Below are 26495 nucleotides of genomic sequence, written 5' to 3' on the forward strand. Positions count from 1 at the left end.
TGTCAGCACAAACCAGCACAGAAAGCAAAGCTCAAAGCTTTGATCGAAAGTGTCACTTTACCTGCAACAGTTACAACCAGCTCCCTTGGCAGACCAAATATCCTGTTTTCGGTGTCAAATACAATGAACACAGAGCTGGGTGCATCGTGACGTACAAAGACCTGCAGGAAGATATGAGAGCTCAGACTGTCTCAAAGCTTGCACCTCCGTCAGGTGTCCAGCCACAAGAGGTACCTGCTGAACAAGGAAGGACCGGGTGGATGCCAAAGACGAGTGCAATGGAAAGAAAAGCTACTGCCCAAAACAAGCCTGCTGGGAAATTCTTCTCCATCCATTGTATCAAGGCAGAAAACAGCTACCCTGGGCACATAATCAGCAGCTAAACACAGCCAACGAGGCAGAACCCAAATAGGGGATGTCTTTATAGGAGCCAGGGCAGGAAGATCTCCGACACAGACATTCACATACCTTGACGTGTTTCTGCTGGTACCCATCGGCTATCGCATTGATGTTATGCAAACCTGGAGCCAACAGTACATGGAAATAGCCACCTTCTTTAGTATACACCCTCAAACCTTCATTAAGAACAATGGTAGCTTTAGAAATTGCCTTGCCGCTCTTGTCTTGGACAAACCCATGGACTCCCTTATGAACCTGAAATAAAGCATTTCAAACACTTCACATTCAGATCCAAGCGTATGGCACATTTGTAACTAAAATAGGATCTAATCCTCCCCTCAAAATACAGCCCGGTCTCCATCCCTGAGCCTCATAATAAATAAAGCGCACAATTCTGCAAGGGCTGCTCAGCCCACCATGAGGCAGAACAGCACAGATGTTTAACTCTCATGTCAACACATTTCCTGGTCACTTGCTGCCTCTGTTCAACCCATTCCTCACGCAATCTAAATTGTGACCATCTGCAATCACATAGCAGCCATAAAAACACAAAGACTCTCTCTTCCCCTCCCTTCACTCCTTGACAGAATTTCCTCCCGCAGACGGGGGCTCACCTCCACCAGCATGCTAAGGAGAGATTTCTTGTGGTCTGCCCACAGGCTGGGGAGTTGTCCTGCGCTCGGGAAGTAACAGCAGCCGGTATAAACAGTGATCTCCGGGCAATGACCAAATGTAACGCTGAAATCCTGCAAAAACCAAAGCCGCAGTTACAACAGAAGAGGTGGTATTCAAGAAGTGGAGCTGGAGATGGGCAAGTTTTACCCAGACATCAGAACAAATATGCTTTTGAATGCTTGTTCAGCAGAGATGGAAAGCCTTGTGCCATATGACGTACCTTCATACTTCCCAAGTGACTGTGCCATTCGGAGCCACGGATCACACCGCCAGGAATATTCTCATCTGTGAGAGCAAGATCACAGCTGTCAGGCAGATCTGCTCCAACGAGACTCTCGCACAGGCTGATGGGGGGGTTAAAGGCTTCAGCCAAACTTACCTGACTTATTTGGACAGCCTGGCTGGCCCAAATGCATCAGCGGATGGTTGTTTGCATACAGAGATGCCAAATGCTTCAGTGTTTCTTTGTTCTCCACTACAAAGAGAAAAGTGAGACTTTGAGAGTGCAACTCCCAATTCACTAAGGAGGTGGGATAGATTCCCATCCTAACCCCGTGATCCTCTATTAAACAGTGACACGCTTTGTTTCAGGGGCATTCCAGATTTCCTCTAACACTGAGGGATGGTATGAAAAGCAGACTTAATACCGGCTTTGGCAGAGGAAAAGTTGAAATACAGTTGTAAGAACAGAAATGGTGAACGTTTTCACCCCTAGCTGGCTCCTGTGAGGTTTTATAGCTTTACTTCATAGACCGTCAACTCCAGATACGAAGGGCTGAACACAAACGGAGGCCACAGAGCATCAGCAGCACAAGAAGCTCTTACACCATGCGGCCACGGGAACTTCTGCAAAGACAGCCCAAGGGTAGGTGCACGCAAGGCCCTGGAGGAGTTAGTCATACCTGTCTGTGCTGGCCTGTCGTATGGGTAAGTGACAAGCAGAGATCCTCCATCCAGAGCAACAGAGAGGCTGAAATCCTGCTTCAATATCAAGTTCTCTATGATGGCTTTGGTCTCAGGCTCTCGCGTCCCTGAGTACCGGGAGTAATTGCCTGTAAATCAGAACAACAAATAGAAACGGGAATTGACAACAGTTTCCTTGCTATTTGAGAGGCCAGCAGAAGTACTTTCTTCGTTGATGTCTAAAATTCAGTCTGCTGCATGTATGAAAAGGTATTTGTTGGATCTCAGCAGATGCACCTGACTGATCAAGTCAAGCACCTAGTCCACACTACCCACGGCGGGAATTCATCTGCAAAGCTAAAACAAACGTGGCACACCACTATTTCCCCAAGCTATTTACTTTAGTCATGCACAGGGTATTTCGTATGTTTGCTCTCCTCAATGTCACTGAACTGACATTTGGGATGATCCCAGCCAAACCTTGCCAGGGAGAACACCTCGCCCCCAGGAAGGGTGGGCATAGCACTGATACACTGCTATGGATACAGCAGGCACTTACACGGAAACCAGAAAAGCATGAAAAAAGGAGACTGCTTCCAGGGAGCATGAACAGAGGTTATTTTTCAGAAATGGGGGTTTGAAAGAAATCAATTAACAGGAAAAAGACATTAGGTGTTGCCCGACCTCTGGACTATTCCTAATCCTGGGAAATACGGGACTCCAAATTACCATCTTCGGGGGATCCAAGCTTTAGAAGCTTCCCAGCAGCTGTGCTGCCTGGGCTCCATGGCAGGAGTGCTGCTCTCTTTACAGGTAGACCCTGTAACCCGATGACTACACCCAACCCTAGTGCAGCTAGCAGGAGACTTCTACAGCTGCCTGCATTTCTACAGGGACGCTACACATCACTTTGCTTTAGTTTGCTTTACTTGTGAAGTCTGTGTCCAGATCTCTGCCATGAGCATTAGTCTGGCCTATCTTCGACGTGCAACCTTTCTCCTGCGCTATCTCACGTCCGTCTGGATTCAGGGAAGGCACAATCACAATCCGCGTTCGGTCAATCAGCTGAACAAAAGGAGGAGAAACAGTACATAAAATGCAATGAATAAGGTTAATTCTCAGTAAATCTCATTTGCCTGAATCTCATCCTAGGAACTGCTGCTTATAATGATAGCAGCAGTCGGAGGTTCCCACTGTCCCCATGGATTTCACACCACCTCCCCATTACATGTGGGATCTCTGCAACCCACAAGCCACTGTTAAAAAGACAAGTGTCTCCCAGTGAGCACTGTCCTCTCGGGATACAACTGGAGGGCTCCAAGATAGCTTCTCACCTTCGTAACAGCAGCGTTCTTCTTGTAGTTCATGCAAAGAAATTCTGCCAGTGCCAGGAGCAGCTCCGTACCAACGGGAGCGTTTCCATGAATACCAGCAACAAAGCGGATCTTTGGCTCCTCAGGCTCAGACTGGTTGGGCTTGTTGGAGATTTCGAGGGACCAAATCTGACGGAACTCAACGCTCTGACCCAAACTGCCAAGAGATAAGAAACCAGAGCATCAGCTCCGGAACAGAGCCACACCTCTACCTTGGCCTTACGGAGAAATCCTGGTGTGGAAAGGAGCTGCTGCCAACCTCCACAAGGATGACGCAAAGAGAAGTGACACACAAAACACCACCACATCATGAGAGATTTGCAGCAGCACTGAACCAAAGTCACTATGAACAGGAATTAAAAAACAAGCATCTGTGTAAGGATGTATCCAGGTCCAGATGTATGGGATGCCCACTGCTCCATGCATCCCTATATAACCTAGAACATCACCATAAATGTGGAACTGCTAAATGCCACTGTGCTGCCAATGTTGTGGGTTGGGTTTTGTATTGTTGGGTTGTTTTTTTCCTTCAGAGTGGGATACATCTGGACATCAAACTAATTTATAAAGCACCCGGTTTAAAAGGACAAAAGCAGGCCTATTTCCAGCACTGCAGAAGTTGTTGCTACAAGTCAAGCCATTAAGCTAGCAAAGCGAACGCAAGCAAAGCAGGGAACACAATCGGGGCTGATGCAACTGGACGGACAATAGAGGCTACAGATCAGAAAAGCAGCCTTGGCACCAGTGGGGACAGAGCATGAGCACGTTGTGCCTGGTAACAACAAGGAAATGAGGCCCTGGGACAAAGAGATTTGTGCTTTCTAAAGCTGACAGAGGGCAAGCGCTACAGGTCACAAAGGAAAGCAGAATACCGCAGCAGCTGGTCTCCCGCAGGAGGGCAGAGACCTTGGCTCAGGGCAAGTTAACTCAAACATGTCTCGCACTATTCAATTAAAACCTGAAGGCAGACAATCAAAAAAGGCCATTTGAGATTTCTAAGTCAAATTTGATGACTTTTGCTGGGGACTCTTTAGCAGGGTAGATGTCAGAAAGGATTTGGAAAAGGGAGGAAAATAGAGACCATGGAACAGAAATACTTGCAGAAACCTGGGATATCAATGCTGGAGTATCGCCAGTCCCTGGGAACTGAGAGCACCCCACATTTAAGTCAGTAAAATGACGTCTCAGGAAAAAGCACACAGATGCACCTGTGAGTCCCTGCAGCCAGTGCTCTGCCACCGTGCCCTTACACGTGGGGCTCCCTTGAACTCAGGCACCACAGGGAAGGGCAGGGACGAGCCCCCTATCTCTGCACTGCGTTCTTGGCACAGCATTTCACTATTCCCTACCACAAGCTGCTGCTCAGGGAGGAGCTGAGCGCTGCTGCTTTGCGTTTTCACCTGGTGAGATTTGTGATGTGCGGGTAGTTGAGGTAGAGCCCTCGGAGGAACTCAGAGAGGTCCTTGTAAGGGCGGTATCGGTAAGGAGAGACATCCCCCGAGGAGGTAAGCAGGAGGCGCTCCAGGCCATTCTCAGCAGACAGATCTTTAATCAGGGTCTCAAACTCCTTCTCGTTGGGGTCACTGGTGTCTGGGGTGTTCAGGACCGGCACCTTCCCCTCCTCCACTTTGATGTCTGTCCGTGAAAGAGTGAAGTTGACCTGCACGCCACCTTTGCTGCCAACTTCCACCGTCTTAGTGACTGGATCATACCTGCCCAGGGAAAAGAAGGCACAAAGAAACGTCGGGGGTTCAAGGCCACACACAACAAGCCACCCTCCCTCCTGACTAGACACTGACATGGGACTGCTATAGCTCCCCAGTCAAGAGTGAGAAGCACAACAATAAAAGCAACAACACTTTCTAAAGGGACATGGGAATGGCAGGAGGACAGGGAGCAGCTCAAGGCCCCACATGGCACCAAGCTGCTTTTGGCTCAGGTGTTGCAGCGTTACGTGGCAGACTGGCAGGACAACAAGTCAGGCTGCTTTAACCCAAAGGTTTTGGCAGTGGTTGAAGTGACGAAATAATTTCTGCGGGCAGCTGCCTGCAAGACAATTTCCCCTAGAGACACTAAGTTATCAACTCCTTCCCCACACCACCTCCAAACAAGGGGAGATCTGGAATGTACGCGGGTGCCAGGTGAGCAGTCTTTGACATGAGGGTAGCATCACGTTGCTAACTCTGCCCAAGCCAGAGGGCAGGAGAAACACCCATGCCTACATCTGCTGCAGACAGAGGCGATGGGACTACTCTGCACTGGGAAGTCAGTCATGCGGCTGTTTGTTCCTTGTGCCATGGCTCACTCACCCTCGGGCAGACGCTGTGATTTTGTACGTCCCCTGGACCAGAAGGCGCCAGTAGTCTCCATCCTTGTAGGTGGTCACCGGGTGGTTGATATCGGCAACGCTGATGGTGGCGTTGAGAATGCCTCTTCCATCCATGGCATCCAGCACAAATCCCCAGACACCACGGTGAACCTGCACACAGACCCGAAGCCCTGCTGAGTGCCAGCCCTTGCTCTGCCTCCCACCCCGCACATCACCGTGGGAGCACCGACGCCCAGATCCCACCAGCTCCCAGCCCAGGAAGTTCAGCATTCCCAGGGGAGTAACATGTTCCAAAAGGGTTTTGGTTAGACTCGCCAGCAGCTGGCTTGGACGAAGTTCACCTGATGAGTACAATGAGCAATTGTTTGGCTCAGGGTGCCACCAGAGCACTCTCTGCTCCACACCTTTGTTTGCACGTCCCAGGTGCACAGCGCTACCACCAGCCCCGACGCAGATCAGAACAGCGCATAAAGGCCACTCCAGCCCAGGGAAAAAAAGGCAGTGGTAAAGAAAAAGCCCATATTTGCACACATCTGCATCACCTGGCTGCTGGTTCCATACAGATTTTTGGTATGTTGAGAAGGAGGGGAGAGGAGGAGTCAAGCCATGTTCTGATGGGGATGATTTCTGCGGAGCAGGTGCCCAGTCTGGCCAGGAAGCAGCACTCGCTTCAGCCCGCAGATCACCCTGTTCATTCTGGCACATCTAACGCAAACCCCAGGGGCAGCTCACACAATCGCTTGGGGTCGAAGCGTCTCACCTGTTTCATGAACTGGAGGAGCGACCGGCGGTTCTGCTCCCAGTACTTGGGCAGCTCCTCAGCTTTTGGGTATTTCACACAGCCCAACTCAATGGTCACTTCAAAGCAGTTCGTATGCAAGTAATTCCAGTCTTGCATCCCACCTACAACAGGAATGTAAAAGAAGTTTTGATAAGGTCTGCTGAAGGCAATTGTACCACAGCTCAAAATAAAAAAATTTTTAAAAATCAGATAGTAGAGAAGACGAAGTACAAACTACAGCATGCATTTTATAGCCAAAGAGAGAAGGCTTTTACACAGGGCAAGATTCAAGCTTCAAAGGGATGCCAAAACAGCAGACAAATAACCATCCTTCTTGTAAATACCTTTCATGCTAATATACTGCTGTAAAATTTTATTAAACCGTTTTGCTAACAGCCAGAAAAACTACACTATAAATTCCTTCCCTCAGGAATAACTCTATCTGGTTACATTATTTAAAAGGTTATAAAAGAAACCTGAGTCCCAGTAATCTGGGCTGACCCGTGCAGAGCTTACGACTGATCAGGCTAAATTCTTTAAGCTGCACATGCATTAACTTGGAGACAAACAGTGCAAGAGATTTAAGGTCCACTTCACCTGGAACGTTGTACCACTGAGCCCCATTAGTGATGCCGTGCGGGAAGTACTCAGTGGGGTACATATCCTTACAAGGGCTTCCCTGATACATCTTTTTATTTTCCTAAAAAACAAGAAGCAACATGTGAAGCTGAGTCTCCGCGCTCTAAAGCCACCGGCACTTTTATTCTAACGTTAGTCACACACTTGGGGTTACCAAACACAGAGGTTCGTGCAGGCATGTGTTTGTTCGGCTGCAGCACAAAGAGACTGCACCCACACCCAACCCATAGACATCCCCGCTCTCCTCCTGGCCCGCCTACAGCATTCTCTCCCACCCTTCAGCGTGTTGGCCCCCGTGCCTGCACAGAGCGTTCCTCCTGCAGACAGAACGTGCTGGACATGGAACAAGAGCCTCCCGCCGGGCCCTGCAACACCAGGCACCCACGGTACCTGCGCCCTCCTCTACCAGCTGCTCAGGAGCTTCCCGACAGCATCAGGAGTTAACCCAGCAGGATGTGCCCGTTTTCCCGTTAGAGCTTTACCTTGGAGTAGGAAAGCGCCAGCTGCTGAAACACAGCGTCGTCTGGGGATTTACTGTATATGGCTACTCCTTGTTCATCGTCATCAAAGGGGTAATTAACCACCAGAGAACCTGCAGGGGAAACAAGCTTTGACTCGTACTTGCATGCTTTCCAAGTGCTCCCTCAGCCTAAGAGGGGAAGTTTTTCTTTTTCTCCAAGGAGTGCCAAGTCTTCTGTTTCTCAAGACTTGGCATTAAACAAAGCATTAAGCCCAGTTGCTAGAAGAGACAACACGAGCACAGGAAGAGATAAGACGACACCCAGTTGGGAAGGTGAACCCAAGCCATGACACATCAAAGGTTTGGCTCCTACGTGCAGGCAGGATTCGCACAACCACGTAATAAGCACTTTCACAGAGGCGAGAAAGCAAGGGGCGGAATTTCCTAGAACATGCACGGTGCCCTTGGCCCAACTGCCGCAGTCTTTCAGCCTTCTGGAGTTTATTGCAAGCACTGACAGACTAGAACATCCTCGGCTTACTGAAGCTTCCCCTACGCAAGTTGTACTAATAGCGCCGTGGAACCCCAGGCACCACCGCTGCTGGAGACCTGCCAGCTCCCCCGTACCCACACACGATACTTCTGCACCACCAAATTAAACACACTAGCACAAAGCAACCACCTGCAAGTTACCACAGCTACAAGCCAGCAGACAAACCGTCTAGGGAATAAGCTGTAATACAGAGACTTAATTTAGATCACTCCAAAAAAAAGATAATTAAATTACGGCAAATTTCATAGTTCCGCCTTGCAATTCAAGCCAGGGAACCCTCAGGATTACATCTCATTCCCTTCATTTTATAAATACTGCGAAGCCTCCAACAGCCACAGCGCTGTATCACATTCCCAGAGCCAGCTGCTGAGCAGCCGCTGACAAGAGCCCATTCCCACCTCCCAAAGGCAGTGAGCTGGCTACTCCCCAAAGGATGTGCTCCCTCCAGAGCAGCGGTTGCGATCCTCCCAGCAGCCTCTTCAACTCCCTACAAATGTGCTTGGGGACACGGTTTTCACCCTGTTTCCAGCTTCTGATCCATCTTCCAGCAGCACAAACAAAGGGTTTGTTTTACTGGAACACCTCTCTTATGGAGAAAGGCTGAGGGATTTGGGTCTTTTTAGTCTGGAAAAAAGACGGCTGAGGGGGGATCTTATCAACGCTTATAAATACTGAAAGGGTGGGCGTCAGGAGGATGGGGCCAGGCTCTTTTCAGTGGTGCCCAGGGACAGGACAAGGGGTAACGGGCACAAACTTGACCATAGGAAGTTCCATCTCAACAGGAGGAGGAACTGCTTCACTGTGAGGGTGGCAGAGCCCTGGCAAAGGCTGCCCAGAGAGATGGGGGAGTCTCCGTCTCTGGAGACATTCCAAACCCGCCTGGACACGTTCCTGTGCCACCTGCTCTGGGTGACCCTGCTCTGGCAGGGGGTTGGATGGGATGATCTCCAGAGGGCCCTTCCAACCCCCATCATTCTGTGATTCTTTGGAAATAGCCTTACCCCTGTGGCAGGAACCTGGCTGCATTCACTCCTGCCATCTCATAGCAAAGCCAAAGGCAGGGGGCTCTCTGCCAGAGCTCCTCGGATCACACCTAGAACACTGCGGAGGTATCCCTGCAAACTCCCATCCCCCGAAGCTCAGTGCAGAGGAAGGAGCTCAGTTCGGCTGCCGTACCTCCATGCAGGTTTGCTGAGAGCACAAACGGGTATGTCTTCAACCAGGTCATGACAGCAAGAGTTTCTGGCTGCGGAGGGTCTGCCACATGGACAAACTGATCTGGGAAGTTCCGGTTCAGGTCGTAGTTGTTGCTGTTGTTTCTGCCAACAGTACCTCCTCTGTCTCCTGAAAATTAAACACAAATTCAAGCTTGTGCCCTACGCAAGTTCCCATTTCGGTGCAGAGGCTTCATCCCCTTAACTACAGCAATAACAACTATCAATTAATGGAAGACAGCAGAGAGCACAACAGCGCTGGCTTCCTACAGCCCAGAGCAAGGGGACACCCACATTCTCCTTCAGCAACAGGCCTATTCTGTGCACAAAGGTGTCCGGGGCCCTTTCCGCGGGTGTTTGCACAGGCTCTCCGTGCCAGTCAGACCACAGCTAGCAGAAAGGCAGGGAACCATGAACAACCCCAGCAGCTGCATGTCACGACCGCAGAAACCTCAGAGCTCACCTTCGCAAACCAGCCAGACAAGCTCTTTGTTAAACCCAAGCAGAGCTCTGCTTCCAGAAAATCATTCCGGACAGACTTTGTTCTGCCAATCTGCAAGAGCCACGCAGTTTTAAGGACTTCCCTGAAGGATGTTTTTGCCAATTTCAACATCACGATAAAAGTCTATATTATCCTTGGACAAGTGCTCTGCAGACAGCCTGGCTTCAAAATCACGTCTTACTAAGAGCGTGGACCAAAGCACAGCAAGTATGAGCTGTGTCAAAGGAATGTCTTTTTTTTAAAATAAGCCTTGGGATAGCCACAAACCATAAGGGGACCCAAACAGGGGTAGCATATAGCACTGCTGAAGCAGAAGAGTTCTCTCCAACAGCTTCAAGCGTCAGTTGACCGCCCACGTCCTGCAGTGACCCACTCATCCCACAACACACTCCAAGGTCCTGCCCAGCCTCCCTGTGCAGAGAGCACTTCTGCTCCAGCAAGGCTTCCAGACTTCTCGGAGAGGTACCATGAACCCAAAGGCTCGTTCTCAGAGCTAGAAACCCCACGGATGTTTCAGCGCAGACAGCAATACCTTCCTGGGACTTCTCATAGCCATCAGGGTTCATGGATGGCATGATGTGGATCCGTGTGCTCTGGACCAGGTCAGTCACTTCGGGATCTGTGCCAAAGTTCTTGCAGAGGTACTCGATGAGGTTCAGGAGAAGCTCTCGCCCCACAACTTCATTCCCATGCATGTTACCGATGTACTTGAACTCTGGCTCACCTGCATACACACGGCCACAAGGAGACAATTATAATCACACTAAAGTTTGGAGACACATCACCACGCTGAGCATTGCTCTCTCAGGCCTTTCTGCAGGGCTTGAGTGCGATTACCTAAAACTTATCCTTCTGCTTCCACGACACCAAGAAGGACGAACATTGTTTCGGGGAAACAATGGTTTTTCTGTCCCCAGAGCTCTGTGACCAGTGTAGATGTTCCCAGCAACACTCTGTAACTCACACTAGTGCCACCCACTGCACCCGGTCTTTTTAGAAAGGACACTGCAAGAAGTAGCTCAGTCTCTCTTCAGACAGGTGCCAGCTCTACGCCCCTTTTTCCTCTGCCCACAGTCTCCCAAAGCAAAGGGTCTGTCACCAGGGCCCTGCTAAAAAGGACGTCCCACGTTACCTGCTTCATGGATGCCAGGGTTGTCAGAGATCTCCATTACGTAGAGCTCCCGCAGCTCCACCGACTTGCCCACGGAGTAGAGTCGGGTTATGTTGGGGTACTCATTGGCGTACCGCCGCAGAAAGATCTCCATGTCTGGGAAGTGATGGTGGCGGAAGTCCACAGGTTGGACGGGTTGATGGAGAGAGGTTGGGCTTGGGGGCTCTGCCTGCACGGGGGTGGGGGTGACAGTAGAGACAGGAGCAGGCGTTGCTGTGAACTGCGTGACGTTAAGAACTGGTGGCATTACAGTTGGCTGCAAGGAGAAATCCACTTCTGTTGCAGCTCCCTCCTTCACCTCGATGTTCTCTCTGGTCACTGGTGCGTAACTGTGAAAAAAATCAGCTGGCTTCAGCAAGGACACTCTACAGAACAGAGGCCAAAACCCCCTGCAGGCTCCCCACCACTCCAGCCTACTCCTCCCAGCCTGAATGCACTGGGAGATGCGAGAACAGCTATGTGAGAGATTCACCAGCGAACAAGCTGACAGGATTCATCCTGCTGCCACCAGACCCAACTACGCTGCTGTCCCTGCTGTGTCACAGAGGCACAAGTTCTTGTTTACGGACTCACTGGGGAAGAAGCCACGGGCATATCCCAGGGCTAGCCCAGGGGCAAGCTACGCATTCACCCCCAGACTTGAGACAACACAAACTCATACTGGGGTGACCCTACTCCACTGTCTCCCTTTGCCCACAAAGTATGCTGCAGGTTGATACAAGCCATCGAGCAAAGGCGACAGAGACGCTGTGCATCCAACAGCACCCTGCCACAGCAGGGCACGGGGTGAACAAACACAGCTGCAGCTCTGAGCTGGAGTCCTTTACTGCTGCGGCTTCCAGACAAGCCCCTTAAATACACCAGATGCTTTGGGGGGGGGGGGGGAAATAAAATCAAGTGAAGGAACACGAGCAGTTGGCAGCGTGGTCGCAGGCTGCCACAGAGACCTTACCCCATCACAACTGCGGTCACGTTGTAGGTCCCAGGCACAAGCAGTCGGTGGTAATCACCAAATTTGCCTGCTGTGATGTTATGAGCAATACCGGCAACAACAATGGTTGCGTTCTCCAGGCCAGCGCCAGTGACCGCATCCCTGACGAAGCCTTTCACACCAATGTGGACCTGAGGAAAACAATGCAAGAGCCTGGCTGAAGACAGGCAACATCAGGGGAACCATGTCTTTGCCCAGCAATACCCCCCTGCCCTTCCCCAAACGCAGCAGAGGACAGCTGCCAGGCAAAGACACACAAGGGCCCAGTGCTTGGCCAGATGGCAAGGACAGGAATTCCAGCATGCACTGGGAAGGCAGCAAGATCTCAGAACTGATCCTCCCTAACCAATTCCCTATTTTATTGACATGGGCACACAGCAGTATGAACACAGCAGGGTTACAGGCCATACCGTGGGACAAAGTGCAGCTGCCTCCCTTCCCAACCTAAACTGGGAACTAAACAACTCATACGTGGCGACAGCCTGGCAGAGGACTCTGCAAGCCAAGGTCCCAGCAGTGCTTTAGAACATCACTGGAGACTCATGGCACTGAGGTCATACGTTCTGCATTACTTGGCGAGATCTGCACTGATCAGTTCCTCTGTCTAACACTGAGCCCCACGAGGCCCCCCTGAGTGGAGCTCCGTTATCATGGAGGATGTGGGAACTGGGGCAGAACCACAGAGGTACTCAGCAGCTTTGTAGCCACCGACTTCTGCACAGCCAACTGCAGCAGTTGTGTTACCACACACAGCAAACAAAGCCACAAGGGCAACTGAACGGGGCGCTCTCAGCCCACCAGGAACACACGGGTTTCACAGCTGCTGCCCCCATGCTCGTCCCAGCCCTCTCTACCTTCTCAATGAACACAAGGAGAGACTCCCGGTTGTTCTCCCACTCCTGCTGAAGCTCGGAGGTCGGCGGGTATTTGCAGCAGGACAGCTCCAACGTGATCTCAAAGCAGTCAGCCCACACGTAGTTGTAATCCTGCATCCCACCTGAGAAAACGAGGCAGAGATATGACCTGAGAGCAATGTATGGACATCTCTCCACGGGATGTAGAGTTTTCCCTGTTCTTCAGCCCCCCCATGGCATCTCACCATGATGCCACCCTAGCTCCAGGGCGAACAACCTAAGAAGAAAAGTCAGATGAGATCATGGTGAGCGCCTGTGCTGGTCGAGACTGAGCTCTGTTTCTCCCAGTAATCAGCACACTGGGCCATTCAAATCGGCCACAGACACCTCAAAGGTGACAGTCCCTTCGGTCTTACTGCTCTGCCAGCCGAACTCAGCAGCACAGCACTTGGACATTCGTACGGCTTCATTTCACTGTGAAGATGTTTTCCAGGCACTACAAACCCTGGCTGCCAGGGCAGGCACACCGGAGTTTGAACACTACCGCTGCCGAGTCCTTCGCTACGTGCTCCAAGCCACCTTTAGCTTTTGTGAGGTTTCTCCTGCACGAGGAGTTACTCCACCCAAAACGAGCTTCAGGCCCCGATACAAAAGAACGAACACACCAGACTGTCAGCTTGGGAGGTGGCAGCTCAAATCTGCACGGCGAAATCAGTTTCAAGGACCACGCAGCTCTTCTCCCAAAAAAATCTTAGCAAACTCTAGACGAAACAAGAGCAGTGTTTCCCCCTCTCTGCTTCCTCAGCTGCTCTTTTCCTCAACTCCTTATCTGAAGGTCTCCATTTACTTGATACTTAGAGCAGTCCTAGCAGGAAGTCTGACAAGGTCTGACACGGTGACAGCACGCAGTGAACTGCGGCAAGTCCCCTTCAGAAAACTCTCCTCTTGGTCTGGGAGGGCAGTGACACCTCCCTCTCCGCTGAGGACTCCTGTGACCCCACAACAGCCAGGTCCTGCAAGAGGAGAACAGGACACAGACTTGTCCTCCTGGGAAACTTGGCCTTTTCCCTGAACCCTGCAGCCAAGTCACCAGCCTCCTCCCACATTCCCTCTTTGAGGCAGCAGTCTCAATTAATTTAAGGATGTTGCATCACCTGGAGACAGCTTGCTAGCGTAGTGTTAAACCAGCCAAACCTCCACGAGCACCAGAAAACAGGAGCACACAGAACTGTTTCCCAGTATTAAGCTAATCTTGCTGTTCTTGCCCTTCAGAGAAACCACAAGCACTGCTACGAAACAAAAAGGTGACCTTGTTCCAGCGAGTGTCCTGACCCCATTTGCTGAAGTTTACGTTCAGCCCTCAGCAAGCAAACCTGTCTCTCAAGCAGGAATGAATCATGTACCAGCAGGACCACAGGGCTGCAGCTATTGACACGATCTGGAGCTCAGACTTCAGCATGCTGCTGAAGGCTGCAAACGTTCAGCCCTCTGAACATTCACAGGAGTCTTCAGTAGCAAAAAAGGACATTCCAAAACCACCACAAGTCTGTGAAACAGGTTTCGGAGTCACCCAGACAAATCCCACTACATGACTGTAGCCAGATGTCATGGCCACATGAGAGGATTGTTCCCACCACCACAACGGGCAGTTATGTGTCAGGATGGAGTTTTACGCATACTGATGATATCTTCCGGGTTACACAACCTTCTACGGTTATAATCCAGAGAGACTGGCATGCCACGGCCTTGGCCACCACTGCTCAGATGGCTCCATCCCAACCCACACAGCAGCGCCTGGGACCACTCAGCCCAGAGACCTCCGGGCACCGACTGAAGAACTCCCATGGGTGCCAGCTGGACACGGGGGCCCAGCCAATGGGTCTCTTCTGGATGAATTGAGAAAGTCAAACGGGCTCTCAGAAGCCCATCTGCCATGGAACAGCTATACATTCACTCCGCAGGAGGCAGATGGAAACTCCAGGAGGAAGGAAAGCAGAAGATGGCCCGCGGCATGTGTGGTGGCACCAGCCTGCAGGACCCCAGCAGGCAAGTCTGTAAGAAACGTACACTTTGTACTCCCATCCTTTGCATTGCCCACTGAAGTGCTACATTAGCGCTACGCCAATAAACCTCACCTGCTTTGTCTGAGCAGTTTCCTAATCATTCACAAGCTCCTTTGCAAGCCAGGGACCCTCCATGGTGCCAGGCAATTAACGGGCCAGAATGGATCAACACCACGATGCAAATGCACTGCCTGGCATCTGCAGAGGCTGTGTTATTGCACGGACATGAAAAGCCATCGGCAGCGCTTTACCATGCGGAGGAGTCTTACAATAAATGCGATGGCTGTGAGCATTCGCTCTCCCAAAAGGTCAGGGACGGCTGCTCTGACTTCAACAGCCCCACCGCACTCGGGTAACCCAGAGGTGGGCTGACAGCACAAAGTCGGATTTAGAAGAACAGACCCCTGGGAAGATGTGCTGGATGGGACCAGATCAAAGACGTCCCAGTTCCTCTCGATTCTTCTGGGAGCCTGCTGCTCAGGGAACACGAAGCTTTTAATATAACAAATCAAAACGTCACTCGCCGCCAGATAGAGAGCATTGCAGCTTCCGCACGGGCTGAGATCAAAACAGGAAAGAGACTTTTCTGTCCGGCACAAGGGGCCAAAAAAAGTTTTTGAGGACTTTGAAACTCTCAACCTCAGTTCAAGAGGTTAGAGGAACAAGGCCTGCAAATCTGATACGTGCTCAGTTTTATTCGGCTCCTGTTACCAGGCTCAGAAAAGTAACCCACAGCAGGCTGCTCTCTCGCCAGTAAACACCACGCAGAGTGAAACAATTTGCCAGCCCATAACCATCTGTTCATAGCAGGACGCTAATGCATTTGAAAACATCCATACGTAAACCAGAGCCATCGTGAAGCATATTTAGTGCTTCATCTGCCATTCAAGCAAATTTAGGACAGATGCTCACCCATAATAGAGCAGCAACGGTCTAAATTAGAGCTTGCTACATCAATTTCAGTACAACTGTCTCTCTGAGAAAGTAGTCCGTTGTATGCTTGAAAATTTGGATTGTAGCCGCTGCACATATTTGCCCTCCACGGCCCTGTTGCAGAGCAGGACAGTTATTTTTACAGCATATGGAATTACGTATTTTTCCATATACCATCTGCACAGCCTCTCCTGGCCCTGCAGAAGATCTGGAGGTGTAAAGAGAGAGCTGCACGCAGCCCAGCATCAGCACAGCACTACCTTCAAAGATCAGACAGAAAAAGCACATCCAAGGCAGCGGACAGTCAGACTACAGAGCTTCTATTCTACTTACCTCTTTGGGTAATAGCTGGGATAACTTGCTGGATCAATTCCAGCATTTTTTAATCACAGGGTGCCTTTTAGCCCACACCGCGTAAAGCTTCAGCCTCCCAAGGAAGCATCACACCTGCTTTACCAGTGAGTAAAGCAAAAGTGAGCAGCTTACAGTCACAGCAAATGACTCTCTTGCTGGCAGTAGGTCACAAAAATGCTCAGAACAAATCCCTCCCCTGCTCTGTCCCACTCCTCGAGCACCAGGGCTGCTGCACTTCAGGCAAGGATATCCCAGCCCTCTCGCAGCACAGAGTTCACTCCGGCACGCACGTCTCTGCTCCCTGCCAAGCTCCCCACCAGTCAGGCAAGCAGGAGAATGCAGCTCTCTAGAGTCAAGCCCGGGGACCCAGATACCATAAATACACCACGTGCCTGGAGAAGCCTTCCAGGCCAGCCAGGAAGGACTCTATTTTCAAACGGTGCTATGGAGAAATCTCTCTCATTTCAGCTCTCACTAAAGCAGACGTTAGGAGATGAGAGACCCGCAGCTGAGTCGAAGCAGAGAAACGGTCCTGCCTGCTCTGCACAGAGAGCAGATGGCACAGAGCAACCCAGAGACGTGATTAAATACGTGGCACCAATCGCTTACTCTGTGGACAGAACCGACTGCCTTGTAGCATGAGACCGGGCGAGCACCAGCAGCAGCACAAACGGGCAGAGGAATGTTTTGGTCCATTAATCTGAAATCATTAAAGCTCAGAGGAGGTGAGGTTTGAGCCCCCGGCTCCAGCAGCTGCATCGCACAGAGCGGCACAGCCCCGAGCCTCCCCAGGGCGCTCCCAACGAGAAGGGCAGAGTCTCCCCAGGAGCTGCACCACCAGCAGTCCACGTCACACATGAAAAGAGGCATCAGACCCTCAAACCTTTTCAAACCTCAAACCCCCAATCCTTTTCTCAAGAAGAAAGAAAAATTTGCAATAAGTATTTTATGGAAACACGAACACATAAGGGCAGCTAATTGTGCGTATCCCAGAAAGACATGGCCGAGAACTTCTACCAGAGCTCACACTGCGCAACCGCCTTCTGCTATGCTCAGGAAACAGAGGCCACCACAGTGATGCCATGAGCACCCACTGTTCTCAGCACTCAATTTTATGAGTTTGACACCACTAAAAGCTGTTCGGAAGCTCGGTGTGGCCAGTAACCACAGCCAAAACAACCTAGTAAGCACACACGTAACCTAAATCCACTTCCGACCAGAGAAGTCCCTTCTGATAGACACCAGAAACACCCCAAACACTTGGACATGAGACAGTCAAACCAGCAAGGAAAATAACTTCGGAAGGGACTGTAAAGGACAAGACCTTCCACAGCTGCCCACAAAATACCCTATTGAACACTACATTGAATTCAGTTTCTGAATTGGGCTCTTTACAAAATAAAGGCAAGCACCTCCTTCCCACTGATAAGACTTAAAACAGTTTCTTAACTGCTTTCCAAACATCACGCGGACCATACGCCGGCCCAGACTTGCGTGTATTTTCTTGATTTGAATCAGCCGCTTGGTAGTTAAAACCCCAAGAGGTTAAAAAGGAAGGAAGAGTCAGAGCATGTACAACAGAGATAGCCTCTAAAAAGCACCCCAGTCACAGACTTATCTATAGCAGCTGGAATGCAGAAGCCAAATTCAGCTGTCTGGCGGAAAGCCATCTTTCTCTGTGCACACTTGACCTTAACAATTACTCCGATGGTTTGTACTTGCCACCTCGGTTTGACACACAGAAGAGGCTGTTTGCAAATTCAAACGCAAGTTAATGGGGTCTGGCACCGGCATAAACCTGAACTGGTAACTCTGGGACAATGAACGCCACAGCAGTTGGCTTTCCAGCACGTTTGATTTCACATGATAAAACGTGGCAGGAAAATTTCCACCTGTTGAGACATTATGTTCTCATTTCTTTGTTTTTCCTGGCTTTAGCTCACTTGGAGCCCGCAGTCTCTCCTGGCACAACCTGATTCGAGGCCACACGCCGTGCCCCGCACCGTTCACAGAACCGTGGGCTCTGGTTATCTCTAGAGTTCAGCCCGGCTCCCGCAGGGTACTGGGATTTCCCCAGCCTCATTTTATCGCACATTTAAACTCTGCAGTCACTGGGAAAGGCCTCCTGGTCCGGGTACGCGCCTCAGCAGTCCTTGGCACAGAGGTGAGCACGGCAGATGACTCAACACAGCCACGGTGGTGGTTTTGCTGCTTCTGTCACACATGGCGTACGATTGACTCCCCTTTGCCTGCTCTTCATCTGCTACTAAAAATAAATTACAGAATTGTTTTGGTTGGAAGAGACCTTTAAGACCATCAGGTCCAACCATTACCCTAATGCTGCCAGGTTACCACTAACCCTTGTCTCTCAGCACCACGTCTACATGCCTTTTAAAGACCTCCAGGGATGGCGACTCAACCACTTCCCTGGGCTTGATAACCCTTTCAGTGAAGAAATTTCTCCTAACATCCAATCTAAGTCACAGAATTGTTTGGGTCAGAAGGGACCTTAAAGATCATCTCACTCCAACCCCCTGCCCTGGGCAGGGACACCTCCCACCAGCCCAGGTTGCTCCAAGCCCCATCCAGCCTGGCCTTGAACCCCTCCAGGGATGGGGCAGCCACAGTTTCTCTGGGCAACCTGTTCCTAAAACCCCGAAGGGACACAGTAACTTCACACAACATCAAAATACACGTGTCCTGGCCTCTGCGGTACCGGTTAGTTCGCCTGTGCTCTTCCCTGGATCTCAGCTCCTGTGGGTTACACTTTACACGAACCCCCCCCAGCCTGGGAGGTGCCCCAAGGGCGGCCATCACCCTTCACGTGTGCATCTTCCACAGCAGCAAGACGTAAATTACCACTTCGGGGAGAAACCCCGCAGGTCTGTCAACTTCAGCAATACCCCGTTCTGAGAGCTGGTGTCAGTGCACGCTCCCTGCAATCTCTGCCCGTGAATCGCCTACAGCCATCGGTGCTGAGCCCGAGGCTGCGCCTTGTCACAGCGAAAGGCTTTGTTTCCGCAGGGGCTGGGAGCTGGAGGATATTGGACATACTATAAACCACAGCGATGGCAGCACGGATAAAACGGGTCTTCGGTTCACACCTTGTCATTTCCTGTGAAAGGGAAGTAGGTGAAACTGCTCGCTGCGAGGACAAAGGCACCAGTGCCACAGCCGCAAGCAAACCTTGCACGAGCCCGGCGTCTCGCGTCCTAGCAGCAGGATGAAGAAGTTAAGGCTACAGTGAAAAATGCTGCTCTCTGGGGGCAGGGGAACCCAGACCCGAAGCTCTGGAACCACCCTCCCTTCGGAGCACACCTATCCCACTTCATTACAAGGGCAGCAAGCTGCAGCTAACGAACCTCATGACAGAGATGTTTGCCGATAACAAGCGCCAGCAGAACAAGGCAGCAGAGATCATCCAGGATATCCTGTTCCCTCGTAAGCAAAATCACCAGATTACACAAACCTTCCTCCCGCTGGACTTTTCACAGCAGCGGAGTGAACCTTGAGCCAGCAAACACCAGGGCTGGTGTGCTTGGCAGGGTGGAGGGAAGGAGACACCTGCTAGAGAGGGAGGTAAAACCGCAACGTATTTGAACACGACATCCTATTTGACCAGTGAAATCCTGGGGAATGATTCAGCCACCGCTGAAATAACAGAGGTGATGTGTTCAGGCCCGATGCTGGATCCCTCTCCCTCCTTCCCAAGCAAGGTGGATGCAGGGTTAAGACAGGACTCAGCTTTGGAAGCCCATGTTGTGGAAAGACACTGTCTTACTAGAATTTGTTAAGCTGTAAGCTCTAAGGAATAAATAATGCCCGATTTCACGGCTTGCTCAGCACTCCTGCCATCATCCCTCAGCCCTAGCAGGAGGGAAAGCAGAGCAGTCCGGGGGCAGCAAAGCAACGCAACTTCTCGGGATCATTTATGCAAGGTTTTTGTTGTGTCCTCGCCACAGAGGTTCCTGCCGTGCCTGGTGGCGCCACGGTTGTACAACATCCGCCGAGGGGCCATGGCAATGGCGTAACTTCTAATGACACGGCCAAGACTTCTCTTTCTGCCAGCCCACAGAGCCTTTTCCATAAGAGCATCTCATCACATAAACTGCCCTTTAAATCCCGTTTTTGGCAAAACCAACGCACACAGAGCAGCTCACTGTGTGTCTGAGCCACCTCCACACAGGCAGAGTGGTGGCACCGGGAGGTAATTCGCTTATAGTCAGATCACCTCCACAGCAGCTGCCTAATGGAGGGAACAGGAGCTCTCCTAGAAGCCCCAGCAAACTGAATTTGCAATCCCTTCTAGATCCCACCGCACTGGTGGACAAGAACAGGCCATACTGGGTATTGCCATCTGCACAGGTCTAACAGCAGAGTTCACAGAAAAGCTCCCTACCCCACTTCCAGCGAGGGCAGCGGTTAGCTCAGACCACGCATTTAAATCATTATACATAGTTTTGCCGCAGGCTATTCTATAATCATTTACAAAATTACAAGTTGGGAGGTTAAAAAAAAACCCTCACAGAATATTAGCATTGGTTAAATACCTTTAACAATAGCTTTCTCTTTCCTGTATCAAAATTCAGCAACCATCTGGAGACCTAACGACATTCATTTGGCAAGTCAAGCCTCCGGCACGCAGGATAACTCTCCAGCATCTAACAGGGTCAGGAAGATCCCTCCCGTCTGCTGTGATCTCTTCCCTACAAACATCTCCCAAGCTGTGATTCATCAAGCCCTTACTGGTGTGCCCGTGATGCCGCTTCCCTTCAGTTTGAGCTGCCAGAACGCATTCGAAGTTAAAAATATCACTTCACCCACCGTCCTCTCGCCTGTGATCATCAGCTCTGGTTTGGATGTCAGCCCTCAATGGGAGCAAGAAACTATTTCTGGCAGACGCTGTTAGGTGAGCGAAACGAGCAGAGTTAGCGTGATGCTCCAGCACAGCTTACCTTCTACATCATACCACTGGGCGCCGTTTGTGATACCGTCTTGGAAGGTCTCCCCCTCCTCGTCGGGGCAATTGGGTTTGCCAGTTCTCATTATGGGGTGATGGGACGCATAAGCTTTTGCCAAATATTTGAACACTTCGTCATCAGCTGATTTACTGTAGACTCCTGTGGGCTTATGCGTGGGAGAGTCGTCATAGGGATAGCTTGCCACCACTGAGCCACCATGGAGATTGCCGGAGAGCAGAAACCTGGGGTTGGGAAGGAGAAGAGTCGTCATACTGGAACAACTTCAACAGGAAGCCAGCTACAGCCACCCAACCAGTTATTCTGCTGCCTTCCCACCCAAAACGCATTCTCAGGAACCTCCAAATTCTATTTGGGATTAACGAGGCAAAATGCGCCTGCTGGACGAGCTGCCCAGCAGTAAGGCTACTTTGGAAGAGGAAGGGATCAGACCCTGCTCCGTCAGCCCTGTGCAGGGAGAACGTCCATGAAGCTGTAGCTACACCAAGGCTACGTTAACAGATATGCACTTGTCCGTCGGCTACTGTTGGACAAAAAGATATGCCGTTCTAGAAGACGTATCCCCTTGTATTAACAGCAACCTCCACCACAGCAAGTAGGATTGTCAGAGCATCTGAACAGCATCCAAGTGGGAGCACGGTGGAGAAATCAGCAGCTTTTTGCAACAAACCAACTCTCAGGACTGGTTTATTCACTCCCCAAACTGATATCTGGCATTACTGGAGATGAAACAAGTTTCTTGCTTCAGCCTAAGACAGAGCCCTCAAACCCGGTGACAGACGAGCAGCGCCCTGTGCATAAAGCGATATACACGGCTCTTCGTCAAGCTTTGAGCAAGGCCTGGTACGTACAACAGAACTGACTTGCGTAAGTAAAATCTGGACGTGTGACAGAGGCGTTAAAAACCCAAGTCAGAAAACACAGCACAGCGTGCCCTATATCACACTTCAATTTGAGCACAGGCAGCGTAAGCATTTCAATGACTCCCCAAAGGTAGTTGTCTCTGCTCCTTCTCTTTCCACCAAATAGAGCGTGGAGGGGGGAAAGAGCTCTCCTCCTCATGCGGTCAAATGGGATTTAGGTTCCGAGCAGAGGTAACGTGACCAATACCTTTGCCTTGCTTAAAATAGCACACACGAATTGCGTTACACCCCCTCCGGTATATCTTTTTTTTTTTGATCAAACAGTTCTGTTTACTCCTTCATTTTTCTATCAGTGGTTATGTTAGTTTAACAACCGTACCAGCATTAACTGGTGCTGCCAGGCAGAGGGATGCACAAGGCACCCTGTTCCTCCTGCGTTTCACCCTGGCTTACCTGCAAATCCCACCTCCAATGCTTACCAAAAAATAAAAATAAGGTATTTTCAAAGTTATATTAAGAATGGGCATGAGTTTCCCTAGTAACTAATTTTGAGTTGAACCAAGTCTGGAGGGATTTTGATGCAGACCGCTGCATCAGAGCTGCCCTAAAGGATTTTTAGGACAAGCAATTACTGGTGCAGTTCACGCAATTCCTCCAGAGCAATAACCACCATCCACCAAGTTTCAACAAAGATAGTTTATCCAAGCAAATTTTGCTGCTTTATGTTGTGCGTGTTGGCTGGATCCAACCAAAGCCCTAGAGCCCACCGTGGCCATGGGCCATCCCCCCTCCATTCCTCTCTATCCCCATTTTGGGAAGAGGGCCACAGTTCATTTCAGTGCGTTGCTCGTATCCGATCAGACTTTGCATTTTGGCTTTCTCTGCACAACTTCACATGGTTGGGTGGGCTGACCTTAGTGGTCTGGACCTTCCGCAGCTCTCTAAAGAACACACAGCAAATGAAGAGCCAGTGCCCAGCCTGGCCGCTGCACTTCCCAGGGCCCCTAACCAGAGCTGGGCTTCCCAGGCACCAGCTCCCCAGCTCCGGACACAGCAGCTTCCCACCATTCACCCCCTCAGAAGGCCAGAGCCCAATTGGCCAGCGTGGGCACTGAAGGCCCGGTCCTGCATGCTTCCACAGGAGGACAGATGGGGATGAGGGCTGTAGGAGCAGGGACTGCACTTGGAAACGCTGCTGCACAGAGCATTATTGCTAAATCCAAGGAATTTTCCATCAAACACAAAGATGGGGGAAGCCCTGCTCCACACAACTCTTCTGTTAACATATCTGTACCCCGAAGTTATATACTTAACCCCAAATATTTTAAGCATCCCATAGCTCGTGGTGAAAGCATTATCGGCCCCAAGAGCAAGACCCACAGACAAGCTGAAGACGAAGCGGACAAGAGTTTCCAGCTGTGGGTTCCCAGAGAATGGAGACACACAGATGGCCACAGAGGCAGGGGCTGTACCCAGAGGGGCTAGGGTGGCTCCTCTGCAGGTGCATGGCAAACTGTGGCCACCGACCCGCTCAGCTGGCACCAGGGTTAGCCCAGCTGCAAAAACAGCCCAGCCCAGCACAGGAGGCAGGCTGGGGAGAAACTGGAAGGATGGGGAGAGACTCTTTGTCAAAGGGAGTGTAGCAAAAAGATGAGGGGGAATGGTTTTAAACTGGCAGAGAAGAGATTTAGATGAGATCTCAGGTAGAAATTCTTTGCTGTGAGGGGGGTGAGCCCCTGGCCCAGGTTGCCCAGAGAAGCTGTGGCTGCCCCATCCCTGGAGGGGTTCAAGGCCAGGTTGGACGGGGCTTGGAGCAACCTGGGCTGGTGGGAGGTGTCCCTGCCCAGGGCAGGGGGTGGCACGGGGTGGGCTTTAAGGTCCCTTCCAACCCAAACCGTTCTATGGTGGGAAGTGGCGTTTTTCCCCCCCAAGCCCTGCTGGGAAGGACCGGGAAGGGCCGAAAGCGAGCGGAGGCCGCCAGCAGCGGAGCCGAGGGTCCCCTCTCCCGGAGCGCGGTGCCGGCCGTGCCGGGCGCGGGGGTTGGAGGAGGTCGGTCCGGGCAGCACTCACTTGTTGCGGCGCATCCATGCGATGAGAGCTCGCACCTCGGGGACGGGCTCCAGGTCGGGCTCGGCGATCCCGAACTGGTCGGGGAAGCTGCGGTTGAGGTCGCGGCCGCGGCTGTTCTCCCGGCCGCCCTCCGCGCCGCCGCCGCCGCAATCGCCCTCCCGGGCGCGCTCGAAGCCGTCGGGGTTGAGGCTGGGCAGCAGGTAGAGGTCGGTGGTGTTGAGCAGGCGGACGATGCGCTCCTCGCCGCCGGCCCAGCCCCGCACCAGCTCCTGGGCCAGGCGGAGCAGCAGCGGCCGGGCCAGCGGCTCGTCCCCGTGCATGTTCCCCACCAGCTTCACCTGCGGCCGCCCGGGCAGGGCCGCGCCGCCGGGCTCCTCGCCGGCCCGCTCCGGCCCCAGCCCCGCCGTCAGGCGCAGCACCCACAGCGGCCTCCCCTCCACCGACTGGCCGATGCTGAAGAGCCGCGCCAGGCCCGGGGGGGCCGCGGCCGCCAGCGCCCGCAGCGCCTCGCCCAGCTCGGCCGAGTGCAGGTACCGCAGCGCCTCGCCGGGCGCCGCCGCCTCCGCCTTCTTGATGTGTGCGGCGCGGGCCGGGCCCAGCAGCAGCAGCGCGCAGAGGAGCGGGAGCAGCGGCCCCCGCCGCCGGCCGAGCCCCCGCGCCGCGCTCGCCATGGCCCCGCCGCACGCCCGGCCTCACCGCTCCGCCGAGCCGCCGGGCAGCGGGAGGAGGCGGCGAGCGCTGGCCCCGCCCAGGGGCGGGCGCTCCTTCCTCCGCCAGCCAATGAGCGACGGCCGGGAGAGGGGTGCCGCTAGGGCGAGGCGGCGAGAGACCAATGAGAGGAGGCGGGGAGCGCTGCGTCACGAGGAGGTGGGGCGTCGGGAGCGCTGCGGCGCCCCCTGCCGGCCGCGCCGCCGTGGTCGCCCGCGCTGCCCCCGGGGCGGCGGGCGCGGGGCCGGGCCGCCGGTGGCGGGGGCGGCGGCGGCGACAACCGGCTGCGGTCCCCGAGGAGGTCACTGTAATTCCTCCCTCGGGACAAAGCGGCCTTCGGCGTCCCGCGCCCAGTGCCCCCCCTCCCGACAGCCCCCGCCGGGCCCCGCCACGGCGCTCACCGGTGCCGCAGACAGTAGTAATAACCCAAAACCGAGTTATTGCATACAGGGGGGCAAAGACCAGCGCACGGCGATGCTCCCCGTACCTCGGAGGGGTGTCACGGCACGCTGTTGCAGCAGAATCCCCTCCGAAAGATAAATCATAGAATCACAGGATGGTTCGAGCTGAAAGGGACCATAAAGCCCACCCAGTGCCACCCCCTGCCCTGGGCAGGGACACCTCCCACCAGCCCAGGTTGCTCCAAGCCCCGGCCAACCTGGCCTTGAACCCCTCCAGGGATGGGGCAGCCACAGCTTCTCTGGGCAACCTGGGCCAGGGGCTCAGCACCCTCGCAGCAAAGAATTTCTTCCTAATATCTCATCTAAATCTACCCTCTGCCAGTTTGAAGCTATTACCCCTTGTCCTGTCACCACATGCCCTTGCAAACAGCCCCTCCCCAGCTTTCCTGTAGGCCCCTTCAGGTACTGGAAGGCCACTACAAGGTCTCCCCGGAGCCTTCTCCAGGATGAACAACCCCAGCTCTCTCAGCCTGTCCTCACAGGAGGGGGGCTCCAGCCCTCAGAGCATCTCTGTGGCCTCCTCTGGCTTCACTCCAACAGATCCATGTCCTTCTTGTGCTAAGAAAGCCTAAACATAATATAATATAATATAATATAATATAATATAATATAACATAACATAACATAACATAACACAATACAATACAATATAAATAACAATATAATATAATCTATTAAAGCCTAAATGCAAACATGGCTGGAGCTGAAAGGAGCAGGGTGGCCTCTTGCCTTGGCACGGTGACAAGCTGCGGTTCCCAGGGGCCAAAGTGCAGCTCCCGATGCCCGTCTTCCTGGAGGGAAGCGCATGTGGCCTGTCCCGACTGCGCCACCAGCTCAGACCGGACCTCCAGGGGATTAAAGACATTTTAACACCCTTTGATGTTTTGTATGGCACGTTGCTGTACGGTGAGCTGCGGCAGAACGGGGTGCCTGAGAAGATATATAAATAGTACTGCGGGGCTCCCTCCATTCAGATCTTTGCTAATTCCTTTTCTGAGGCAGGCGAGATGATAAGGAATAACAGGCAGAAGTGCTGACTCTGCAAAACGCAACGCAGTCCATAAAACATTGAAAGTGGCCATCTCCGACAGCAGGTCGTGTCGATTCCTGTTTAACTTTTTGGTAGTATCTCATGTAGACATCTGCTTCCCAGCTCTGGCATTTCCTGTTGGAGACACACACCCCGAGTCTCGCAAATAAAACTGACTTTCAGGGGAACC

The 26495-nt window shown here is 52.3% G+C and overlaps 1 protein-coding gene across 1 annotated transcript in view; it reads right to left on the reverse strand.

The window, feature by feature from the left end:
* CPD (carboxypeptidase D) overlaps positions 1-24808 on the reverse strand; it is a 28438-nt gene extending 3630 nt beyond the window's left edge. The window contains exons 1-20 of the mRNA XM_054208642.1: positions 24107-24808; positions 21150-21397; positions 12845-12987; positions 11952-12121; positions 10961-11328; positions 10361-10552; positions 9289-9456; positions 7582-7691; positions 7058-7160; positions 6440-6582; positions 5660-5829; positions 4751-5062; positions 3312-3507; positions 2907-3042; positions 1977-2126; positions 1454-1549; positions 1295-1359; positions 1014-1145; positions 469-654; positions 62-161 (exon numbers count right to left, since the gene is read on the reverse strand). Of these exons, the coding sequence (XP_054064617.1) occupies positions 62-161; positions 469-654; positions 1014-1145; positions 1295-1359; positions 1454-1549; positions 1977-2126; positions 2907-3042; positions 3312-3507; positions 4751-5062; positions 5660-5829; positions 6440-6582; positions 7058-7160; positions 7582-7691; positions 9289-9456; positions 10361-10552; positions 10961-11328; positions 11952-12121; positions 12845-12987; positions 21150-21397; positions 24107-24777 (3859 nt within the window). The 5' untranslated portion in view covers positions 24778-24808. The remainder of the gene's footprint in view (positions 1-61; positions 162-468; positions 655-1013; positions 1146-1294; positions 1360-1453; positions 1550-1976; positions 2127-2906; positions 3043-3311; positions 3508-4750; positions 5063-5659; positions 5830-6439; positions 6583-7057; positions 7161-7581; positions 7692-9288; positions 9457-10360; positions 10553-10960; positions 11329-11951; positions 12122-12844; positions 12988-21149; positions 21398-24106) is intronic.
* Between the last annotated feature and the right edge of the window lie 1687 nt (positions 24809-26495).

The sequence above is a fragment of the Rissa tridactyla genome, chromosome 7 (assembly GCF_028500815.1).
Source record: "Rissa tridactyla isolate bRisTri1 chromosome 7, bRisTri1.patW.cur.20221130, whole genome shotgun sequence".
NCBI lineage: Eukaryota > Metazoa > Chordata > Aves > Charadriiformes > Laridae > Rissa > Rissa tridactyla.